At 42.6% G+C, this 25535-nt stretch overlaps 1 protein-coding gene across 3 annotated transcripts in view; it reads left to right on the top strand.

Moving 5' to 3' along the window:
* flt4 (fms related receptor tyrosine kinase 4) overlaps positions 1 to 24132 on the top strand; it is a 238905-nt gene extending 214773 nt beyond the window's left edge. For 2 of the 3 annotated variants that reach the window (XM_072590357.1, XM_072590356.1), the window contains exons 19-30: positions 2926 to 3039; positions 6533 to 6621; positions 7330 to 7483; positions 8468 to 8562; positions 10914 to 11036; positions 12452 to 12563; positions 12643 to 12742; positions 15484 to 15589; positions 17141 to 17280; positions 18806 to 18926; positions 19680 to 19765; positions 22064 to 24132. In XM_072590357.1, the coding sequence (XP_072446458.1) occupies positions 2926 to 3039; positions 6533 to 6621; positions 7330 to 7483; positions 8468 to 8562; positions 10914 to 11036; positions 12452 to 12563; positions 12643 to 12742; positions 15484 to 15589; positions 17141 to 17280; positions 18806 to 18926; positions 19680 to 19765; positions 22064 to 22274 (1451 nt within the window). In that variant the 3' untranslated portion in view covers positions 22275 to 24132. Of the gene's footprint in view, positions 1 to 2925; positions 3040 to 6532; positions 6622 to 7329; positions 7484 to 8467; positions 8563 to 10913; positions 11037 to 12451; positions 12564 to 12642; positions 12747 to 15483; positions 15590 to 17140; positions 17281 to 18805; positions 18927 to 19679; positions 19766 to 22063 lie in introns of those variants that run through there. The other variant, XM_072590358.1, reaches the window with a different exon arrangement.
* Positions 24133 to 25535: the final 1403 nt, after the last annotated feature.

Here is a 25535-nt window from a genome sequence, read left to right as displayed (position 1 = left end):
TCATCCATGCCGACCAGATATCCCAACCCAATCTAGTCCCATTTTCCAGTATTTGCCCCAAATTCCTCTAAATCTTTCCTATTTGTATACTCATCCAAATGCCTTTTAAATGTTGTAATTGTACCGGCCTCCACCACTTCCTCTGGCAGCTCATTCCATACACGTATCACCCTCTGCATGAAAACGTTGCCCCTTAGGTTTCTTTTTTATCTTTCCCCTTTCACCCTAAACCTATGCCCTCTAGTTCTAGACTCCCCACCCCAGGGCAAAGACCTTGTCTATTTATCCTATCCCTGCCCCTCATGATTTTAAACCTCTATAAGGTCACCCCTCAGCCTTTGACACTCCAGGGAAAACAGCCCCACAGCCCCAGTCTATTCAGCATCTCCCGATAGCTCAAATCCTCCAACCCTGACAATATTCTTGTAAACCTTTTCAGAACTCTTTCAGGTTTCACAACATCCTTCTGATAGGAAGGAGACCAGAATTGCACGCAATATTCTAACCCCTCAACTGTACCTACCCAGCTCCTCAACATATTGCTCAATCTGCTTATCCACCTTTTCCCCGCACCTCTCAACCCCACCTGCCAGCTAATGTTCTTTAAGGAAGGAATCCTGCTGCCTTTCCCCAATCTGAGTCAACACTCTCTGAAGTTACTTCACAAGACTCTTACATCTATATCTAAAACACACACGGCAAATACTGGAGAAGCTCAGCAGGTCTCGCAGCATCTGTAGAGAGAAAAACAGAATTGATGTTTGAGTCTGGTGTGATTCTTCTTCAAAAACGTCTTCAGGGGTTCTGAAGAAGTTGCACCACACTGGAAATGTTAACTTTATTTCTCTCCACAGATGCTGCCCAACCCCTTCAGCTTCTCCGGTATTCTGTGTTTGTTTCAGATTTCCTGCACTTTCAACTTCCCCGCTAGCAGTGAAGGATGGGTAATAATTGCAGGTCTTGCTAGTGACACCCACACCTTGAATGTAAATAATTTTTAGAGACCATTGTTAACATTTTAACACGTTCACTATAGAATCCCTATAGTGTGGAAGCAGGCCATTCAGCCTAAACAGTCTACACCATCCCTCCAAACAGCATCCCACCCAGACCCACTCCCCTACCCTAACCCTGTGACCCTGTGCTTCCCGTGGCTAATCTACCTAGCCTGCACATCGCTGGACATTATGGATAATCTCCCATGGCCACTCAATCTAACCTGCACATCTTTGCGCTATGGGAGGAAACTAGAGCAGCCAGAGGAAACTCACACAGACACAGGGAGAATGTGCAAACTCCACACAGACAGTTGCCCGAGGCTGGAATCAAACCTGGGTGTCTGGCGCTGTGAGGCAGCAGTGGTAACCACTGAGCAACTGTGCCAACCCAGTCAAATAGAAATAGCAGAGAATAGACATTCCACTGCCTTTAGTGGCTGGATGAGTTAATCCAGTCTGTGGGAAAGTCAGGTCTTCACCTTTGCTCAAAAAAGAACAGCTGGTGAATAGAATTTCATATTTGCAGAATTGGAATCAGAATTTATATAGATAAATACTACTGGGAGTTCTATTTTCTATCCTTATTCTCAGAATTTGGGTGTCACAGCCCAGGTCAGCATACCTTGTCCATCAAAAACTGTCCTTAGAAGTCACCATCAATAATGACTGTACTCCACATGATGTACAGACACACAGTTCTGTTAGGGAAGGGTCATGCTTTGACACCGTGACAGTGAAGGAATGGCAGTACATTTCCAAGTCACGATGATGTGTGGCTCGGAGGAGAATTTGCAGGTAATGATAGTCCCAGTGTTATGGAGCAGGCCAGACCCCTCAAAACATTTCAAGAAGGTAGCCCAGACTCTAACTTTGCTCATTGTTTTAAGCAGGTGTAAATGAACATTCCAGGAAGGATGCAGCTGGTCAAACCACTTTGTTTTAAACAAAACAGAATTTATTTACAAGATTACTAAATGAAACACAAATAACGAAAACAGAATACTGAATAACCTATCCTAACTGAAAACCCAACAGACCCAACTTAATGATGCTGTTTCAAATACTTGCAACAATTCCCATAACCACCCCTTGACACAAAAGGAAAAATCAAACACAGGATCTTACAGGATTGAAGTCAGAGAGAGAGTACCAGCATGGACCTGCTTCTGTGGATCCAGCAGCCTTTCTTCACATTACTGCTAAACATAAACCAAACCAGAGAAAAGCTGAGCTGGGAGAACTGACCACTCCCTTTCATTGTACAATTGTTGCTTGTTTAAAACTTGAAAACCTTCTACCTGAGGCAGTATCTGGTAGCTGTTATCAAATTGGTCCTAAAAGATTCTTCACCTTCAGATTTTTCAGAATCTGTGTCATTTATGACTTCTCTGGAAAAAAGCCGAGGACAGCACAACCCTGTTAAAGGAGCAGTTTCATCACACCATGAATCTGCTGTCCTTGTCCTTCTGGGTGGTAGAGGTTGCATATTTGGAAGGTGCTGGCAAGGGGCCTTGCCGAGTTCCTGGATTGCATCTTGTAGATGGTACACAGTGCTGCTAACACAGTGGTGGAGGGAGTGAATGTTTTAGGTGATGGATGTGGTGCCAGTCAAATAGGCTGCTTGGACCTAGATGGTGTCCAGCCTCTTGCATGTTATTGGAATTGTGATTATCCAGACAAATGTGGAGTATTTCATCACAGTCCTGACTTATTCCTTGTAGGTGGTGAATAGACTTTGTGGAGTTAATATTTAGGAGGTGAGTTACTTACCACAGAATTCCCAGTAATGTCATGGCCACAGTATTGATCATAGACTGAACATAGCATGATAAATAGCAGAGTGGGAAGCAGTAGGTGGAAATTCTCTGTGGAGGGTAGTGCTGGTACATTTTCAGGTTAATACGGATATGAACTCTCTGTTGTCTAGATGGAGCCACAGCAAATGAACACAAGGCACTGATGTCAGAACTGAAGATTCTCATTCACATTGGAAACCACCTCAATGTTGTCAATCTCCTGGGAGCCTGCACCAAAGCAAATGGTAAGCAGTGACATGAGGAGCCATTGTGTTAGCGAGTGTGACCTGTCAATGGGGGCGTGACATACATCCAGCTGCATTTCTTCACATTGTTCACCCCTGCCCTGTTAACAATCAGGCTGGGCTTACTGACCCACATTAGCTTCCAGTCCAGCAACACATGGGTTTTTTTAAATTCTCGGATGTACTTAGTTTCCTCTTGCCACCTCCTCTATTTCAGAAATAATGCTACAAGCTCTGAGCTATCTCTGCTCCTGTAATCCTGACATCTTGCACATCCCTGATTTTAATCACTTGGCCATGCCTTGGACTCCCAAGGCAAAAATTCTGAAATTGCTTCCCTGAACCTCTCTGCCTCGCTATCCCACTCTTCATCTTTAAGACACTTCCTGTTACTTAGATATTGGGTTTTCAGGCACCTGCCGTAATGTCACCTTATGCCAAATCTGTTTGATTAATGCTCCTGTCAAGTGCCTTGGGCTATTTTATGACATTAAAGCTGTTACATAAATGCTTGTTGTACTTGGTATAATAAATTAGGCATTCCCTGTAATTTCAACATAGAAAAATTCATCCAAATTCATCAGCACATTACCAACTGGTCTGGTTCAGTTGATGATTACATCATAATTTTACACCCAAGATGGCACCAGATTTTCCATTAACTTCACAATTTTTGAGGAAGAGAGTTCCAGATTTTTGTGTGAAAAATGCTTTCTGACATCACCTGTGAACAGTCCAAAAGAACCTGAGTTCTGACAAAAGGTCACAGGACTTGAAACTAGAACTATGTTTTGTCCTCTCCAGATGCTGCCAGACTTGCTCTGGTTCTTCAACATTCTGTTTTTGCTTTAAATCATGGGTTTAGCCTAACTATGCCACAGTTCTGTCTTGAAAAACCCAGGGGAAAAGTACTTGAAAAACTTCATGAACTAAACAGCTTCTGTAGTGCTGTTACAAGTCTCTCACTGTGACTCCCACCCTCCACTAAGACTCAGGTCTTTCGCCACCACCCTCACCTTTGCCCCCCCCCCCCAGCTCCATCACTGTCAATAATATCCTCTTTCCTTACATAGGTTTTGGCACTACCATCCCTTCTGCCTCAAATCCTCATCAGGTTAATACCTGTGAGTACGGAAAATTGTGTGGTATTGTGTTGCCAGAGGATAATTGGCCTGCTCTTTTTAACCCACCACTTGATTGCTTGCTTGCAAGAAAGTAGGAGTTTGCATTGCTGCAAATGTGTGTGTGTGTGTGTGTGTGTAAGAAAGAGAGAGGTTGGATGTGTGATTTTACTGATGGAGAAGTGAATTATTTAATCTCACATAACAAGACCAAGCACCCTTCCAAAAACTCACTGTGTAAAACAATCGACCAGTGTTTCTATAATGTCAGAATTATTGTCAAAAGTGTCGTTGCTCAGACCACTGAGTGTAGGAGGTGGTACGTCATGTTGAGATTGTCCGGAACTTTGGTGAAGCCTCTTCTGGAGTACTGTGTCAACATCTGTTCACCCCGTTATATGAACGATATTATTAAACTGGAGAGGGTTCAGAAAAGATTTACCAGGATGTTGGGCATCATGGGCATTGTCAGCCCACATCTTCAACACTTTGCTCAGTACCACTTCTCTGGTGTTTGTAGTTATCCTGATTTTTTTTTTCCCTTCCTCCCACCTCCTGAGTTAACACTGCTTCTGAGATGTTAATTATATCCATTACAATTAAGATTCATGCAAAGTACCTGTTCAATTTATCTTCCCCTATTTTCCATTATTAATTCTCCAATCTCACTTCTATAGGACTGCTGCTCATTTTATTTGAATGTTTATAGAAACACCAACTAATTGTTTGACTCGCTTCTTCTCATACTTTATTTTTTTCTCACCTTATTAATTTTTGGTATTTCTTCGCTATTTGTTTTATTCTGTCCAATCCTCTTTCACAATGAAATGCTTTTTCTTTAAGTTTGATGCTATCTTTAACATTTCTGATTAATCATGGGTTGTCCATCTATGCCTTGGGATTGTGAGAACTGGTTGACAGCATCAGCTAATGATGGCTGAGGTTTCAAGATACATCCTCTTAAATGCATCTACTAATTATTCTCAGGGAGTCAATAATCATTGTTTGTTGGACTTCACATTGAATCTTATTTGAACAGGGGTTTTGTTATTAGTAATGAGTGGCTGTGTGATCCAGTTATATCCAACTCCTTCACAAATTATTTATTGCCTTCCAATTCTGGTGAGCTAGATCAAAACTTTGCTTCCTTTTCTGATGAGAACCTGGAATAATATCATATATTCATTTAAATATTGCTTCATACCACAACATTCCATTGAAACCTATTCATGTGATGAAAATGTTTTCATCAGGGAAGGATATTGTGGCCTTTAATGGAGTACAACATAAAGTTACCTGAATTATATCTAAACTCCAAGGGTTAAATTTGCAAGGATGGATGCAAACTAGGATTATTTTGACTAACATTTAAAAATTTAAAACAATGATTTGTTCAGAGTTTTCAACATATTAAGATGAACAAACAGGGTTAATTAAGATGAATCATATCTGTTAGTTGGGGGGTCTATGATAAAGAATCAAAAAGTTAGCACTGCCGTGTCACAGTCCCAGGTTCGATTCCAACTCAGGTGACTGTCTGTGTGGAGTTTGCACATTCTCCCCGTGTCTGCGTGGGTTTCCTCCAGTTTTCTCCTACAGTCACAAAGATACGTAGGTCAGGTGAATTGACCATGCTAAATTCCTCATAGTGTTAGGTACGCTGGTCAGAGGGAAATGGGTCTGGATGGATTATTGTTTGGAGGGTCGGTGTGGACTGGTTGGAATCTAATCATTTTCCCAGAATTGAAATGTCTACGACTAGGGGGCATGCATTTCAGATGAGAGGGGGAAATTTCAAAGGAGATGTGAAGGACAAGTTTTTTTTTTAAACACGGAGAGCAGTAGGAATCCGGAACACACTGCCAGGGGTGGTGGTGGAGGCAGATACGATAGGGGGTGTTTAAGGGACTTTTACCTAAGCACATGAATATGCAAGGAATAGAGGCGTATATACCAAGAACAGGCAGAAGGAGTTTGTTTAACTTGGCATCATGTTTGGCTAACATCATGGGCCGAAAGGCCTGTTCCTGTGCTATACTGTTCTATGTTCTAGCTCAGGGGTCAAATTAGGAAACATGTCTACAGACAACAGGTGGTAGCAGTTTCTGCAGGCAGCAGTTGATGCGAGATGAATTGTTACTTTTAGAATTGAGATTAATAGATTTCTGTTACTCAATTTTAATCAGGGTTCAGGAGTCAGGCCACAGGTCATCCATGATCTCATTGAGTTTTGGAATAGGCTCATAAGCTGTTCTTCTTATCATCCTTTTTGGCTCCTAAAATGTCTAAATTTGTCAAAATTATGCTAGGATTGAGAAGCAAACTGCAGTATTGTGGGTGACATTGACACCACTTACTCTGTACCGTTTCAGGTCCTTTGATGGTGATTGTCGAATACTGCAAATATGGAAACCTTTCGAATTATTTGAGGAGCAAACGTGAAGATTTTATCCCGTATAGGGTAATGTTACTACACATGCTCTCCCCTCCATCTCCCTGTAACATCACTGTGCCAATAAAAGCCCAATTTCCAGTCATCATCTTCATCCTTTACCAAGACCCCAAAACCCCTTAGCTTTCTTGGATCTCCCATCCTCCATTAAGCAATGGTATTTTCTTTTGCCTTTACTCTCTTGTGTAATTTAGGACATCATTGACAAAGCCAGAATTATTTCTCCAGTTCTTGTGCTGAATAAGGTTGCTCAAGCACTTCGGAGAACAGTCGTAATCACTGGAGTAAGACAGTCATGTAAGGACAACAGATTTCCCTCCCTAATGGACATCTGTGTACCAGATGGCCTTTTACAACCATTAACAATGATTTCATGGTCATCTATCTGAAACTACCTTATAATTCCAGATTCATCAACCAAGTGTAAATCCCACCAGCTACAGCGGGACCCATGTCCCCACAGCCTTAACCTGGGCCTCTGGATTCATAGTCCAGTGACCTTACTGCTATTCCCCCTTTTTGAGGAACATGGAGCAAAGCTGAAGTATGAATCGACCATGTTCTAATTCAGCAGCAGAACAGGATTGAGGGGCTGAATGGTCTGTTTTGTCTCCTCATCTTCCTAATCCTAATCCCAGGAATGTTTGATGGTACAGTGTGGAGGTACTCTGTGTTCCAGAGCTCCCTAGGTGTGACTAAGTTACTGTTGTGCTGCAGGACCGTGCTCCGAAAATGAGGAATCAGGTGATCTCAATGGTGGAAGTAGTGAAAGGACTGGACAACAGGAGTCAGGCATGTCCCAGTGAGAATGCAATCTGTAAACGAACAGCTGTGGAGAAAATCCTTTGTCATCCTGAGGAGCTGGTGGAAGGTGAGAATCACTGACTCTCTGTTTTAAATTATCAAGCATTAGAATTGTGTTCAAAAACTTTGAAGATGAATTAAAAGAAGACTTACCCAGGGATACCATTCCTTATTATGAAAGGCTCAAATCCAAAATTCATGAAAATGGAAAAATTGAGAAAACTTTCCAAACCAATGGGTGGTCAAGTAACCAGGACGTGAGATAAACAGAGTGAAGTGACAATTGGATTTGTTTCTGATGGAAGAGGTGTTTGAGGAACATGGGAAAAATGTGGGTAGTTGGCAAGGCTAACATTTATTTTGTATCCTAATCACCATTGTGTAAGTGCTGGTGAGTCACTTACAAGCAAGTAGGTTGCTAGGCTAATCCAGTGGGCAGTTAAGAATAATCCATATTGGTGTGAATCTGAAGTTTCAGGTGGGCCAGACTATGTGCGTCAGGATAATAGATTTCCTCCTCGAACTGTAATAATGAACCAGATGGTTTTTGTAATAACAGATTCCTGGTCAGTAATAATAAGACAAGCATTTTATTTGAGGTAAATTTGACTTTGAATTATTCCAGCGGCTAAGGAGGGTGGGGGGTGGTTGGACTCAGTATTTATTATTGTGGGTCTCTGGATTACTAGTCTATTAATTTAACCTGGTAAGTGGGATTGAGGAAGACGGAAAGAAGGTCGAGATACTGGGTTGAAGGATACGAGAAGGAATTCAGGAAGCAGAGTAGAGGAAAGTGGGGATGTGGGTTTGAGGATTATGGGGAGAGAGTGGGGTTGCGGGATATGGAGAGGTGGCCAAGAAGTGGGGTTGAGGGAAATGAGGAGAAGGTGGCAAGGTGGTTTGTAAAATTGATAACTCAGTGTTGTAATAGAGAACCATATTGTTCCTGTATGGGCTGGGCAGTGTTCAGCATTGTGACCTAGTCCTCCTGGACTTGAACTTCCTGGATGTGCCTAAATAAAGACAAGACCTTCTATTTTCCCTCTAACAGTTGACGACCTCTGGCAATGCCCTCTGACCTTAGTGGACCTTATCTGCTACAGCTTCCAAGTTGCTCGTGGGATGGAGTTCCTGGCATCTAGAAAGGTGAGGTTTCCAAATTTGTCGTTGATGTCAGCGTGGTTCTATGGACATTGACCAGGTTCTGTTACTTCACCCAGGTACCTTACCTGGCCTACACTAATCTGTAGCTATTTCCAAAGGAAATGAGAAAAATACTTGAAGAAAGATTGAGGTGTATGGGAAAAGAGCAGAGAGAGAATACCAATGAGTTGGCATGGACAGAATGGGCAAATGGTCTCCAGATACTACTGTGCTTTAATATTGTATGGTTTGAGTATTAGGCTATAGGAATAATTGCAGGTGCAACATTAATGCACAAGCCCCTTCCTGCAGGGTTCACGAAAAAGTAATCAGGAGCAGGAACAGTCAGCAGCCAGCAGTATAGCTCAGTGCTGCTGGGTCTCATTCTTCTAGCAAGTATCGATTTTATTTGGGGCATTTTACAAGTGATCTTCACACCAAAAACTGTTTAATTGGCTGTCTAGCACTTTCAAATGCCTCGAGGCCATGAAAGGCACTGAACATAATCTTTCCATCATTCCTTCCTTCCTTCTGTCCTTTCTGTTGTGTGCATTTGCAAATTTCTTAGTGGTTTGACTTGCTTAGACAGAGAAGAGACTTTTACATAACCCTTCATTGCCCCCTACTGTTAGTTGTAGAAAACACATGAAGATACAGAAGGGGGAATAATTCCAGCCTATCTGACTTGCTTTTGTTGAAGAACATTGCTCATTCAGGACAACAATAATTTGAAAGTACTGTCTCTGTCTGAGACCATCTACTTTGAGGGAATAACTATCTTCCAACTTCCCAAAGTCTGTCCACCAACTACAACGCAGAAGTCAGGAGTGTAATGGAATACTCATCTGGATCAGTACAGCTCCAGCAACACTCAAGAAGCTCAACGCAGTCCAGCACAAAGCAGCCTGCTTACCACCATCTTCAATACCTACTAACATTGGTCTTGTCCGAGTCCTACAAGTATTGGAAGCCCCTTTAGCTCTCCTCATTGACTCACCAGAGACACTGCCATCCACTGGACTCTGCTCTGCTACACAACTGAGCACCCACTCGGCGATGGGATCCTAGACTGTTCGTCAAGTGAGCAGAGAAGCAGCTCAGAATTTCACCTCACCGTGACCTTGCCCCAAAGAGGGAAGTGATTTTAATATCCAGCAGAGTGTTCACCTCCCTGTGCCGAAAAATGCAAACCTTGTTTACTTTCCGTTATTGTCTTCATTGCACTACCCTTTGATGGATGTTCACGATCAATGACTTGGCGAAAAGTTGAGTAAACAAAGCTACATCAGGCTGAAAAGCTTGAGTAATGAACACACTTTAAAATTGTAAGGCAGTGAGCCATTTAACCCAGCAGAGCCAACGTTTATGCTTGACACAAGTCCATAAGACTATAAGACATAGGAGTGGAATTAAGGCCATTCGGCCCATCGTGTCCACTCCGCCATTCAATCATGGCTGATAGGCATTTCAACGCCACTTACCCGCACTCTCCCCGTAGCCCTTAATTCTTTGCAAGATCAAAAATTTATCAATCTCTGCCTTGAAGTCACCCAACGTCCCAGCCTCCACTGCACTCCATGGCAATGAAGTCACCTCCAACCTTCAGTGTATTCGTTTTATTCCTTTCTCCCTCAACTGCTCCTTGTGCTGGTGTATTCCACATTCTCACCACTCTCTGAGTAAAGATGTTTCTCCTGTAACTCCTAATGGATTTAAAAAAGACATGAGGTGCACATTTTCTACATGTGAAGGTGGTTCACATGTGGAATGAACTTGGAAGTGATGGATGTGGGCACAGTAATGATGTTTAAAAAACACTTCTATAAACACAGGAATATAAAAGATTTGGAAGGATATAGGCCAGGAGCAGGCAAGTCAGACTAGATTAGTTTGGGATTATGGTCAGCATGGACTGGTTGGACCAAAGGGTTTGTATGACTGTATGACTCTAATGGCAATTGTCTGACACTATGACCTCTATTTTTGCATTTCCATAAGTAGAACCATTTTCTTTGTGTCTACTCTATCAAATCCCATCATAATCTTAAAAGGATTAATATTGGGTCATTTCTTGACCTCTTTTCTGGAGTAAAGATCCCCAGCCTGTTCAATCAATCCCTTTCCTGGCCTCCTCTATAGTGTTTAATTTTTCACAGCAAGGTTCTTGGCAGACAAATTGGGACAGCGCAACAGCCTCCCCCCAGGTAAAAAGACTCTGAATGCAGGTTCTTGCCCTGAGCAAGCATCCTCCTCATCCTCCCTTCCTGTCCCCACCACTGCCCCCACCTGGCAGGCTGGGCAAAATTCAATCTCTGTAGCTCGCTGCATGCTGAGTGACTGGAACCTGTGTTCAGTGTATTCACAGAGACTTGGCAGCTCGCAACATTCTCCTGTCTGAAAACAACGTGGTGAAGATCTGCGATTTCGGCCTGGCCAGAGACATCTACAAGGATCCCGATTACGTGCGAAAAGGGAACGTAAGTAGCTCAGCCTGAAGTTATATAAGGACTAGGGAACAAAACTGGAGTTAAAATATAGAAAGGATTATGATTAAATTGAATGGCCCCCTCCTACATGTATGACATCATTATGGACATTGGAGTTAGAGCTGCCAATGAGACACACACTCCTCGGGATAGAAGTTTCCTCCCGACAACAATGTTGGGGCTTCAATATAGATTTTTCACTTTGACTGTTAAGATTTTTTTTTAGTGAGAATTTGTATAAAAGGTGCATAAGAATAACAATTACACTTTCTTTTGAAGAAAGGTTGCCCTGAGTGAGTTGGTTAAATATTTATTGAGTAAAGTCATTGACAGGGCCAGGCAGCTCATTCTCTGAGGTGCAGAAGAATACTAATAGCATGGATTCCCATCCTATTATGGTAATACCAAGGGGCTTTCCTCCTCCTCTTGGCACATACTGATGTCTTCTCATGAGACATGATTAAAATCCCTATGAAGGTGAGAGTGCCACATACACAGAAAGGCACCGAGGGTTACAAATCAAAGATGGGTAAATGTGGCTATGATACAGACCAATAGTGATTCAGTTATGTGACAGAACATGCTCAAGGAGCTGAATGGCCTCTTCCTTCTCCAATGTAATGTACGTGTATTGTGTTTGGGGAAACAGGTCTCTTTGGGACTCTGTTTTTCAATGACCTCCACCACTGGAGGTCTTCCTTGTCTGTTGTCTGAGCCTGGCGTAGACTAAATGATTGACATTGCTGTTCTGATTATCGATTTATCATACAACTACCAGAATAGTAGATGGCAACTTGGAGGATCAATTAGAATACCTATAAATAATCAAGAGAATCTGAGTTCAAATTCCCTACAGCTGTTGGAGAATTAGATTTTTTTAAATATACGTGAATTAAAAAGGTGATCTCATGAAACTGAACATGAAGCTTTGGGATTGTTGGTTTAGAAAAACAAATTTAACTCGTTCCTATTCAACTCAAAGCAAACCCAACTGGTACTTTAAGGAAGAAACCTTATCCATTCCTGACAGGCAATAAAATTGATTCTAAATTACTCTGTGGTAGGTTAGCCAGGGATTCAGGTTATCAAATCACCAGCAGTTCAAACAGGTCCATCACCACCTGCTCAGGGCAACTAGTGATGGTAAATAAATGCCAATCATGCCAACAAGACCCATATCCCAAGGCAGGCACAAGTGCTTCACTCTGAATCTAACCTGTGCCATACCTGTCCTGGGAGGACAGTGCAGAAAGAACTTTACTCTGGATGTAATCCATGTTATACTTGCCCTGGGAGTGTTTGAACTTTTCGTAATCGACTTTTGGTAAAGCACGTTAGTGGAGTTTAGCAAACTTAAGATGTCAACCAAAGTATTATAATGTCTGATTTTTTACATTTTGTTACAGGCTAGACTCCCACTCAAGTGGATGGCTCCTGAGAGCATTTTCGATAAAGTCTACACCACTCAGAGTGATGTGTGGTCATTTGGGGTCCTCCTATGGGAGATCTTTTCTCTGGGTGAGCAGAAATTACTGCACAGGACTTGGATAAAACAGTGAGCCTCCCATTATGTTACTGACCTCTTGTTTTCTTTCAGGTGTCTCTCCCTATCCCGGAGTCCAGATTAATGAGGAATTCTGCCAGAGACTGCGGGAAGGCACCAGGATGCGAGCTCCAGAATATGCTACAGCAGAAATGTAATCAGGCTATCTCTGGATCTTTATAGTATTCTGGGATTAAAAGGGTTAAATTATATGTTCAAAGATGAACCTAGTATTCTATTCAGTAGAGCAGATTAAGGGATGATCTACTTGAGCTGTTTAAGATGCTTGAGTGAGTTGTTTGGGGCAAATAGTGAGAAACTATTTCCTCCAGAAGGGAGTCCTCTACAAGAACATTTAGTTTTAAAATTAGAGCCGGGCCATTTGGGATGATCTCACAAGGCACTTTTTCACACAAAAGGTAATGGAAATTTTTAACTCTTCCCCAAACAAAGTGGTCAAAGAAAGATCAATGGAAATGTCTATTCCAAGATGGATGTGAAAGTATCAGGGTTACAAACTGAGGTGGGTAGATGCTAAGGTTAAGTGGGACAGGTGTATGTAGTAATCTATTTTTGGGGGTACAGATTTGATGGATCAAAGGTCATCTTCTGCATTGTGCGATTCTATGATTTTAAGTGTCAAGATACAGGTCAGCATGGTCTAACTGGATGATGGAATAGATTAGAGGGATTAAAATGGCTTCTCCGTGCTGCCCTGTTCATAGAATCCAGCAGTCAAATAGTGCAACAATGTGGCCACCTAAACTGACACAATCTAGCAGGTAGAATCATAGAATCGTACCGTTTGGAAGAAGGCCATTCAGCCCATAGTGATGGTGTTGACTTGATGAAAAAGCCATTTAATTAGTTCTACTTTCTTTGCTCATTTCCCATAGCACTGCCACATTTTTCTCTTTAAGTATATATCCAGTCAGACCTGTTTCCACTGCTGTCTCAGCCATATGTTCCTGATCGAATATGTACTGTCTAATATGGAGAGCTTCAGCAGTTTAGGCCTATACTTGCTGGTAGGTTGAGAGAAAATCAAATTGAAGTACATAAGATGCTAAAGGGGATTGACAAAGTAGATGTATTGCTGATGTTTCCCCCTGTGGGGCAATCTAAAAGAGAAGTAATAGTTTTAGGATAAGTGGTGCGGGGAATGGATAGGATAAATAGACAAGGTCTTTTCCCTGGGGTGGGGGAGTCCAGAATGAGAGGGCACAGGTCTAGGGTGAGAGGGAAAGGATATAAAAGGGAACTAAGGGGCAACTTTTTCACACAGAGGGTGGTGCATGTATGGAATGACCTGTCAGAGGAAGTGGTGGAGGTTGGTAAAATTACAACGTTTAAAAGGCATCTGGATGGGTATATGATAGGAAAAGGTTTACAGGGATATAGGCCAAGTGCTGGCAAATGGGACTAGATTAGGTTAGGATATCTGGTCAGCATGGATAAGTTGGACCAAAGGTCTGTTTCTGTGCTGTACATCTCTATGACTCTATGGTGGCAGATTTAAAACAGAGATGAGAGGGATTACTTCTCTCAAATGATCATGAATCTGGAATTCACCACCCCAGAGTGCAGTAGACACTGGGATACTGAATAAATTGAAGGAAGAAATTGATTTTTAAAGGGTTAAAAGACTTTGAGGAGCGGACAAAAAAGTGGAGTGGAGTTGAGACCAAGATGAGATCAGCCATGATCATATTAAATAGTGAGAGACGCTTGAGAACTGAATTACCTCCTCCTACCCCTAGATCTTATGTTCTTGCCTGCCTTGTGACTATTTAATGGGATAGGTAGAGAGAACTTTACTTAGTATCCTGCTTGCTTTCTATTTTAAATTTGTCACCCCTTAACCTAAAGGTTAGACCTCGCATTCTAGATTACCCCACAAGGAGAGACATTGGCTCTCCGTTTACTTTGTCAATTCATGAAGAATGTGGCTGATCATCTATCTCAATTCCACCACTACTTTCAAACTCTGTTCTTATATTTCACAATTCCTTACTGTCAAAAGTCTGTTAATCCCTGTCTTGAAAATACTCACCTTTATGATCCAAGGATGGGCCAAAGTCATTCATAGGAAACAGTGAGGTCTGCAGATGCTGGAGATCAGAATTGAGAATTCAAAGTTTGGGAGAAGATTTGTAGCTCGGGTGCTCGTTGTTGTGGTTCTGTTCACCAAGCTGGGAATTTGTGTTGCAGACATTTCGTCCTCTGTCTAGGTGACATCCTCAGTGCTTGGGACCCTCCTGTGAAGTCAGACGGTGGGAAGCCTGTAACGAGTAACCCCTTTCTCCCCAAAGCCTGTCCACCATCTACAAATGACAAGCCAGACATGTGATGAAATATTCCTACTTGCCTGGCTTTTGCAGTTCCAACAACACTCAAAACGTTTGATACCATCCAGGACAAAGCAGTTCACTTGATTGGCACCATATCCACAAACATTCAATTCCTCCCTCTCTGAAATTCAGTGATAACAGTGGACTGCATTAGAACAACTCAACAAGGTTCCCTAGAAAGCATTTTCCAAACCCATGAACACTACCAACTAGAAGGACAGGGACAGCAAATGCATTGGAGCACCACTACCTACAGGTTCCCCTCACCACCCAGCTTCGGAAACATATTGCTATTCCTTCAGTGACACTGGGTGAAAAGCCCCAAATTCCCTTCCCAACAGCACTGTGGACTGCAACATTTCCAAAAGGGTAGCTCACCAGTACCTTCTCAAGGGGCAACAAGAGATGGGCAATAAACGCTGGCCCAGCCAGTGATGCCCACATCCCAAGAATGAATTAAGAAAAGGTATTTTCTTGGAGGAAAACATATCTTGGAAGGTCTTGATCATTTGTTGACTAACAAGTGAATTCATTACTTCGGCAGCTATCGTATAATGTTGAGCAGCTGGCAAGGGGAACCGAAAGACAGGCCAACTTTCTCTGATCTTGTGGAGCTCCTCGGAGATCTGTTGCAAGCCAACGTCCAACAGGTGAGTCACCTGAAATACTTCACCTGGTCACTTATGATTGCACCTGGAACCCTGAAATGTTTGAATATAATCACCAGAACCATTTAATAGGCAGATCAAAATAGTCTCTTTCACAAAGATTCACTCAAAGTACTGAATTTGTTCTCTGTGTCTATCTTTGATGGGCTTTCCCGTCATTGTCTCCAAGTCCCAAGGCACTGACTCTCGCCATTCAGCAGAACTGAAACACCTCATCCAAATTGGTATTCTGTAGACCACTGGGTTCAGCAAGGCATTGGAACCTAAGGTTCCCTCAGTAGCACTTTGTGGACTGTGATCTGGAAGTGGGACCCTGCTAGCATTGCCCTTGAGAAAATTAACAAACTCACAAGACATAGCTTATGAGAAGTCATAGGAATGTGTGATGATGAGATTTTCCTAAAGCTTTCCACATTTGTAGCTATCCATAACCTTGGGCAAATGGTGAACAATATGACTCCTTCATGGGTTCAAGTTCCATTCCAGAGTTCTTTTTTATTGTGTGATTTTTCTCATGCCACTGACTGGTTCACCATTTATTGCCCATCTCTAAATGCTTTTGTGAATGTGGAGGTGGAAAGTACATCCACAGTGCTGTTAGAAAGGGATTTCCAGGATTTTGACCCAGCGGCAGTGAAGCAATGGCTATATGATCAGAACATTTGCAACTTGGAGGGGAACCTGCAGCATGTCATGCACCTACTGTCCTTGTCCTTCTAGTTGGTAGAAGACATAACTTTGGAAAGTGCTATTGAAGGAGGTTGATATGTTATGCGGTGCACCTTGGAGGCGTACATGTTTCTACCATGGTGTTGGAGTGGTGGAGGGAGTGAATGTTTAATAAGGTGGGCAGAGTGCCTGGATTTGTCTTGGATGGCATTGTGATTCTTGAGTGCTGATTGGAGCATTATAACTCAAGGATGACACTACCAATGGAATAAATGCTAGCCTTGCAATTGACACCCACATTCCAAGAAAAGTAATCCTTTTTTGTCTGTTTTACTTATGCGGCGGGGCACTCACAAGCTGAATCTGTGCTCAAGCATTTTCTTAGGCTTTCACTGTACCTTTGAAGGTATCATTTAAAATCCTCAGGAATCTTCCTGTCATCTGGAACAATTCAAGACAGACAGACATAACCTTTGACTTATTAATTGCATATACATGTTTGACCCCTGACTTTTCCATGGCAGAATAAACTCTGAGGAAATGCTGCCCTGTGTTTCAAAACTGCAATTAAACCAATGCCCCATCGACACCCTCAGTTGGATGGCAAAGATCCAACACTCACTATTTTGAAAAGAGGGAGTACTTCCCAGTGCTCTGGGGCATCCCTCAACCAACATGAGTAGAACAACAGACTAACTGGTCACTATCACATTGCTGCTGGTGGGACCTTGCTGTGTACAGATTGGCTGCCATAGTTCCACGATTTCAACAGCGACTACATTTCAAAAGTGACTCTGAAGCACTTTGGTATGTCCTGAGGTTGTATAAGATGCTTTATAAATGCAAGTTTACCTTTTCTTTTAGGATGGGAAAGACTACATTCCTCTCAGTATGTTGCAGTGTACGGAAGACGACTTGTGTTTTTCCCAGCCGCGTTCATCCATGTCTCATGGAGATGATAAAGGGTCTAAAGCAAGATTACGATGTGACAGTATAGGACCAAGGTAAGCGGTGGACAAAAAGGTTTGTACATGATTGGCCAGTTGCAGGAATACAGCCAACATCTGCAATGCTCCACAGCCCTCAACCCTTATGCCAGAGTGTTCTCCTCCTGCTTCAATACCCAAGATCGTGCATCCCAACTCCCATCAGCAGCACCACCCCAGCCAATGCAGCAGGTGCAGAATCTGAAACTATCCTTAACAGTCAGAGATCCCAACTCCCACCCCAGTGTATTACAATGACAGGACACCCCATCATTCTTTAATATCATCAGACTGCAGTATCTGCACCTCAGAATCCTATAATCTAACACTACCCTTCTCCCTTGATACTTCTTCTAACAGCAGACTTCAGTAATTGTCTCAAGACTCTCAGATTTCAACCCTTGCCATGAGACTTCAGTTCCAGCAATACCAGTGCAATGGTACCAGAATCCATCAAACCATCCATATGTGTTGCACAAAACTACAGCACATTTTCTTCCATTGCAACATACATGCACACTACCAATTTCATAGAATCCCTACAGTGTGGAAACATTAGGCCCAACAAGTCTACATTGACCCTCTGAAGAGTATCCCACTCAGACCCATTCCCCTATTTACCCCTGACTAATGCACCTAGCTAACACATCCCTGGACACTTTGGGCAATTTAGCATGGCCAATCCACCTAACTTTCAAATCTTAGTGACTGTGGGAAGAAACCAAAGCACCCAGAGGAAATCCACGCAGACACGGGGATAATGTGCAAACTCACACAGATAGGTGCCCAAGGCTGGAATCAAACCTGGGTCCCTGGTGCTGTGAGGCCACAGTGCTAACCACTGAGCCATTGTGCCACCCCAATGTTACATCAACACCCACCATCAGGCCCACACACGTGCCTGCCTTCAGCTCCAGACAAACACATGCTTTCAGGTCTGTGTAGACTGATTTTGATTTCATTTAGTTCATTTATTGTAGTCACGTGTACCTAAGTACAGTGAAAAGCTTTGTTTGTGAGCAGTACAGGCAGATCATAGCAAGCAAGAACATGCAGATCATAGACTTTGCTGAGATTTCAAATTTGAGTGCAGAGTATGTTGAAGGATAGATGCTGCAGTGTGATTTAAATAGAGGGTGGTACTGGAGTGAGATCTATATGTGGTTGCTCGATGGAGTGAGGTTTGTGTTGACAGTGGGTGCCATGTAGATTGGGCATGGTGCTGGATGAGGTTTCTGTTGTGGTGGGGCTGGAATGAGATTTGTAAAGAGGCTGACTGCTGGAGTGAGATTTGTGTTGAGAGTGGATGCTGGGATAAGATTGTATTGAGTATGGGTGCTGGAGCAGGGTTTGTGTTGTTGTTGGGTGCTGGAGTGAAATTTGCAATGAGGGTGGTGCTGGAGTGAGGTTGGCATTGAGCGAGAGTGCTGAAGTGCAGGTTGTGTTGAAGGTGGATCGTCAGTACCACATACATGGAGGGTGGGTGCTGGAGTAGAGTTTGTGTTGACCAACATGTGACTCACTGGAATTTATTTCTCTGCAGATACTATAACTGTGTCTCTTTTTCTGGACATATATCGGGAGAGAGTCAGATTAAATGCCCATCAAGAGTGAAAACATTTGAAGATGTCCCAGTGGAAGAGACAATGCAGACCATGCAAAATGTGAGTAATCCATGTCTCCCAAATCCAGGTTAATACTTCATCCCTTTGTGGCCTCTTTGCTTCCTGCATCTTACTAACTCCCCACCTCCAGCAAAATGGAATGCTTCTTGCCATGTCATGCAATGCTATATGGATTGGTATTGGCAAAAAGATTCTGAGATATGCGCATATTATAGTGTTTTAAGGTTGGTCTGTGTTAGATTAGCACATCTCAGAGGGGTCTGGTGGTGATGAAGCTGCTGCAATGTCTCAGTCCACTCTTGGGTTAATGAGGTGGGGATGAATATTTAGCCGGGGTTCCTGACTGGAATGTGGGCCTCATTCTCTGATGGGAATAAGCTCAGGCAACACTTGGACAAAGTGGTCAATAGAAGGGCCCCTAAGCTATTTGGAACTGCAAATGGCCCATTTAGTAAGAGGAAGATAACTGAGGAATTAGAAACCTTTGCTAGAAGAGAAATTTGAGCACCACAAGAGTCTGATTCACCATTAGTTGCAATGTGCTACCAGTAGAGACCAATTTCATTTCCTGTTTGTAAGTTTTTAGCCTGTTATATCAATGACACAATTACCTCTTTTGAGCACCAGTTTTTATATAAAAATAGATTTGGAAGTCTAGTCTGTGAGCCCCACTGTGATACATTGAACCCAAACATGCTCTGCCAAGAAGATCACTACTGAAACATTGCTGCGATATTTTTGCAGTGCTACTGTTGCAATTTAATTTCCATTCCCTGCCAACCTTTATTTCAGGACAACCAGACAGACAGTGGGATGGTCCTGGCATCTGAAGAGCTTGAGAAGATAGAGATCAAGCATAAAAAGCAAATGGTGTTCAGGTGAGGTGCAGATAGGGTGGAGGGGAGGTGTCTCCTTGGTATATGCATTCCATTGTCTAACTGTTTCATAAAACCATAGCCAACCTTGCCCACTTGAAAGCTGTTGCTATTCATTTTCTTTCATTCCCTATGCTGGGGAACAGAACACTTTGCAGTACAGGCATTGAGAATCAGGACAAAGCAGCCCGCTTGATTGGCACCACATCCACAGGATGCATTCCCTCCACGACCAATACTCAGTCATAGCAGTGTGTACTATCTACAAGATGCACTGCAGAAATTCACCAAAGATCCTTAGGGAGTAACTTTCAGACCCAAAACCAGAAGGACCAAGGCACCAGATATATAGGAGCACCGTTTATCATCCTGACTTAGAAATATATTGTCGCTCCTTCACTGTTGCTGGGTCAAAACCTTGGAAATCTCCCCTGAGGGCATTGTGGGACAATCTACAGCATGTGGTTGCTGCAGTTCAAGAAGGCAGCTCACCACCACCTTCTCAAAGGCAATTAGTGATGGGCAGTAAATGCTGGCCAGCCAACAACACCTTCACCTCATGAGCGAATAAAAGAAAATACAATGTAAAGCTCCATCCTCATCAAACACTCCCAGGAAAGGTACAGCTCATGGTTAAATGCCGAGTAAAGCTTTCTCTACACTGTTCCCCTTGAACATTCAGGGGACAGGTACAGCATGGGATGAAACATGAAGCAAAGCACCATCCCAGCAAACACTAAAATAAAACAAAGAACTGCAGATGCTGGAGATCGGACACAAAAACAGAAATTACTGGAAAAACACAGCAATTCTGATGAAGAATCTCCTGACTCGAAACATTAACTCTGCTTTCTTCTCACAGTTGCTGTCAGACCTGCTGAGTTTCTCCAGCAATTTCAGTTTTTGTTCCCCATCAAACAGTGTCAGGACAGGCATAACCTATGTATTCTTTGATACTGTATGAAGGAAGGTGTAAAGATTCAGTACTTAAAAGAATTAATTTTATCATAGCTCAAATTTCACGAAGTCAATGCCTATCACGAAACAAAGAAAACCTGAAAGAACTGCACATGTGGGAAACCAAGCGTTCTAAAGAAGGGTCACTGGATCCAAAATGTTAATTCTGATTTATCTCCACAGATGCTACCAGAGCTGCTGAGGTTTTCCAGTAATTTCTGTTTTTGTTACTTATGCCTATATTATCTGCTACTCACTTAAAAAAAATACTCTCTTTCAGAGAAAATCTGGATAAAATAATCGTTATTCCGCTAATACAAATAAGTTTGACTCTGAGTCTCTCCTATTTGAGTCTCAGTTTCACAGCATAAGGGAGTATACAGTCGACAAATTAGTTATGATCTGCTTTATTCAGGACAATTGCTAAAGAAATCTACATGTTAAGCAATCACAATTGGCTGTTAAATAGGTTAAATATTTGATGTATTTGGTGAAACCCTCATCAAAAAGTCCTGTTTCAACTTCCATTTCCTACACAGTGGGCCTGCAATACCAACACCCTTTTAACCAGGAATCTCTGATGTGATTGTGTTATGTTAGTGATTGTCAGGATGTGGGCATCACTTCTAAGCCCATCATTTATTGTCCCATCGATAATTGCCCTCATGAAGGAGGTGGTGAGTGACTTCCTGAACTGTTGCAACTCATGTATTGTGTGTACACCCACATGCTGTCAGGGGAGAAGGTCTCAGGATTCTGACACAACAACAACGAAGTAACAGCCAATTGTAAATCCAAGACAGGACGAACTGTGACTTAGAGGAAAGCTTGGAGTCAGTGGAGTACTCATGCGCCTTCTGTTCTTGATCTTCCAAGTGTCAGAGGTCATAAGTCAATCAAAGAGATGTCACTCATTCAACACCAGTATTACCAAATAATGTGATTGCACTAGAAGAAGCAACCAACAAGATCATGTAAGAACAATTTTTGTCTTAAAACATCCCAAGAAGCCTCACACGAGAGGTATTTAACAAAAATTTGTCATTGAACCATGTAAGGAGGCAGCAGAACAGGTGAACAAAATCCTCAAAGAGGTAGATTTTAAGGAGCATTTTAAAGGAAGAGAGAGGAATAAAGGGATGAAGAATTTTAGGGAGGAAATTATGGAAAGGAGTTATCACCAATGGCAGAGCAATGAGAGTTGGAAGACCACAGAAACTTCAGAGAGACAAACTCATGGGAGATGTGTGTGTGTGTATATGTAAGAAGAGCAATGACCACCTCATCCTTTTTCAACCTTTAGGGCTGCAATTTAACTCCTGTTCTTTTGTTCTTTCATGATAGAAAACCTTCAAGTAAACACACAGACTTGGTCTCAGAGTTTTGCAGACGGCCAGATAGGTGTAGATGCAGATCAGCCTTGCATCCTGAGGCCTCAGGGCAGACCATTCACAGCAATGACTATGGACACCTCTTGCATGGTGCTCAGGAGCACAAGGGATGGAGTACACAGCGCATGGATCCCACCACTTCAGAAAACACCTCCAGCTTCTAGTGCTCAACTCCCATGTGAAGAATTTCCACAGGACTTTTAGTACTAGCCCGAAGCATAATTTTAGACTTTGCTCAAAGAATGTCTTGCTCACTGTAAGCAGGTCTTCAACTGTAAGTGACATGAAGTAACTAAATATCAAACAAACCAAGGAGGGGGAATTTCAGCTGTTTTCTCAGTTGCAAAAATTCAGTTGTTATACAAACTGCCCAGTTTTCAACTGCTATGATTTAACTGCAAATGGAGACTTGGCTGTTTCTATAACTAGCTGCCTGGGAATAAGTTTGAAACCTACCCCAACTGTGTTGGAGGACTTTAGTTTTCCCATAAAGAAACTATATATAACCGGATTTATAATTATGACATTATTCAAAGAATCCTTTTGAAAGTCTGTTGTTTCCTTTTTTACATTTTTTCTCTAGTTTTATCGTCAATTCACTTGGAATCTGTGTATTTTGACACTACGATATAACAAAAAAATAGAATTTAATAGTAAAGTTGCTTGTACACAGGTTCCTCATACACTGAGGGTAGGGCAGGGACACCCAAATTCTCAGTGTTGACCATTTATTGTGAGATTGTTAATGTTTGTATAAAGAATGTCTGTATGATTTTGTATCAAGTGGTGAGCAACCAAAATCTTCTCTCCTTGAGAATAATCAAGTGATTTCCTTTCTGAAGTGTTAAGATATTGAGATGTTCAGTGTTTGTATCCAAGACAGTCTCACTCTTTGTCTACCACACTCCCTTTCATCTGATTGTCACATTCCCCCGAGTCTGTACCTGTGCTTCCATTTACTGGACTGTCTGACCCTGTCTGCTAAACTACAGAAAAGATACCAAGACTCATACACAGAGGAAAATAAATAATTTACATATCTGCAGTGTTTTTCACAACATCAGAGCATTCATTGGCTAGCAAAGTATCTAGGGAGTACTTTTAAAATGTAGTTATTATGGCTGTTGCACTGCCGAAGCTACAGCAGAGGAGTGAATGACCAGATGATTCTTTTTAATATCGGTTGATGTGTAACTCCTAGCCAGCATGTTGTGGGTGGGGGATCTCCCCTTTTCTTCTTCAAAATGCATATTGTTTTCCGGTCTAACCATGCTCCAGGTCTGTGCACCGGTCCAACTACAACTACTGACTGCTCATAGATCTAGCTTCAACCTCTGACTGCCCTCCAGTCGAGCTGTAACCCTAGGCTGCAGTCCTGTCCATCTACAACCCCACACTGCACTCCTGTCCATCTATGATCCCACACTGCCCTCCTGTCCATCTGTGACCCCCCACACTGCCCTCCTGTCCATCTGTGACCCCCACACTGCCCTTCTGTCCAGCTGTGACCCCCACACTGCCCTCCTGTCCATCTGTGACCCCCACACTGCCCTCCTGTCCATCTGTGACCCCCCACACTGCCCTCCTGTCCAGCTGTGACCCCACACTGCCCTCCTGTCCATCTGTGACCCCCACACTGCCCTCCTGTCCATCTGTGACCCCCACACTGCCCTCCTGTCCAGCTGTGACCCCACACTGCCCTCCTGTCCAGCTGTGACCCCCACACTGCCCTCCTGTCCAGCTGTGACCCCCACACTGCCCTCCTGTCCATCTGTGACCCCCACACTGCCCTCCTGTCCAGCTGTGACCCCAACACTACCCTCCTGTCCATCTGTGACCCCACACTGCCCTCCTAGCTAGCCATGACTTCACGCTGCATTTCCATCCATCCATGACTCCAGACTGTGCTCCCATCAAACTGGGACTCAGACTGAACTCCTATTCAGCCCCAAACCTAGACTACATTACATGTGTTTAGACGAAAGTGGTGCTGGAAAAGCACAGCAGTTCAGGCAACATCCGAGGAGCAGTAAAATCGACGTTTCGGGCAAAAGCCCTTCATCAGGAATACAGCAGGGCTTTTGCCCCAAACGTCGATTTTACTGTTCCTTGGATGTTGCCTGAACTGCTGTGCTTTTCCAGCACCACTCTAATCTAAACTCTGGTTTCCAGCATCTGCAGTCATTGTTTTTACCTAGACTACACTACATTCCTGTCTTGTTAATGTTTCCACCAACTGCAAAACCATGGAAAACTACCTATTACTTTATAAATCCCAAACGTCAGATTTCTGATGCAAAAGGAATATTAGGGATTTCAACTGTCTTGGTGTCATTTATTTTTTGTGATTTGTTTTACTCATCTTACTATCTTGTTTCATTCCTGTAATGTACTCAACTCAGGTAAAGCATCCCACCCTCTCTATTCATAACCTCTATTCTTACACCCATGAAAATATTATGCAAACTACATTATACACAGATTAATCAATGTGAATATTACTGGGAGGAGAGAAGAGGGATGAGAAGAGGAGAGCGATGGTTCTGTGCATTTCATTTCAACAGGTTTTTAACTCATGTTTTTGGAAAATGAGGAATTTTATTAATTTTAAGTGACTGAGATTGTGGTTTATAAATGCTTCCGTCTTCTTGTTGAAACTGATACTTTGATTGCTAACTCTGGGCAGTTTGCCTGGCCTTTAGAGAAATGTGATACTCTGAAATATCATTAATTATTATATATAATGACTTGTATTTACATCAAGCTTTTAACATAGCAAAATGTACCAAGGTTCTGAACAGGAGCTCGTCAAACAGGAGCTTGACACCAAGCTACATGAGGAATAAAAGGGAAGGTGACTGAATGTTTGCTGAAAGAGGTATGTTTTTAAGGAATATCTCCAGGGAGGGAACTGGGAGAATTTCAAGGTTAAGGCCAGAAGGACTGTAGGAGGTTACAGAGCTAGGGAGAGCAAAGCCATGTAGGGATTTGAACACAGTGGTGAAGAGTTTAAAATTGAGATGTTACTGGACTGAGTGTAATGCGATATCTCTATTACAGAGAGGACTAATGATCTACTTTTCATTCTCCTAACATTGTCACCTGGGTTAATGATCCATATTTTTACAGGTATCACCATCCTTACCCCTTCAAGTACCTATCTACCTTGTGAGTTTGTGACAGTGAACAATGACAGGCTATTTGATTCCAGAGGCACCTACATTGCTAAAACTTAGTTTGCCCCTCAATCAACACCCACAGATTAATACATAAACACAGTAATGCACACGCATGTATACTCTGTGATACCCAGTTTGGGTTCTGCCAGGGCCATTCAGTTCCTGAACTTGGTTCAAATATGGCCAAAAAAGCTGATTTCAAGAGGTGAGGTGAGGTGAGGTGAGAGTGACAGCCCTTGACATCAT

This window comes from Chiloscyllium punctatum, chromosome 20 (assembly GCF_047496795.1).
Source record: "Chiloscyllium punctatum isolate Juve2018m chromosome 20, sChiPun1.3, whole genome shotgun sequence".
NCBI lineage: Eukaryota > Metazoa > Chordata > Chondrichthyes > Orectolobiformes > Hemiscylliidae > Chiloscyllium > Chiloscyllium punctatum.
Note: the sequence above shows the minus strand (reverse complement) of the source record. Positions and strands in the feature narration are given on the sequence as shown.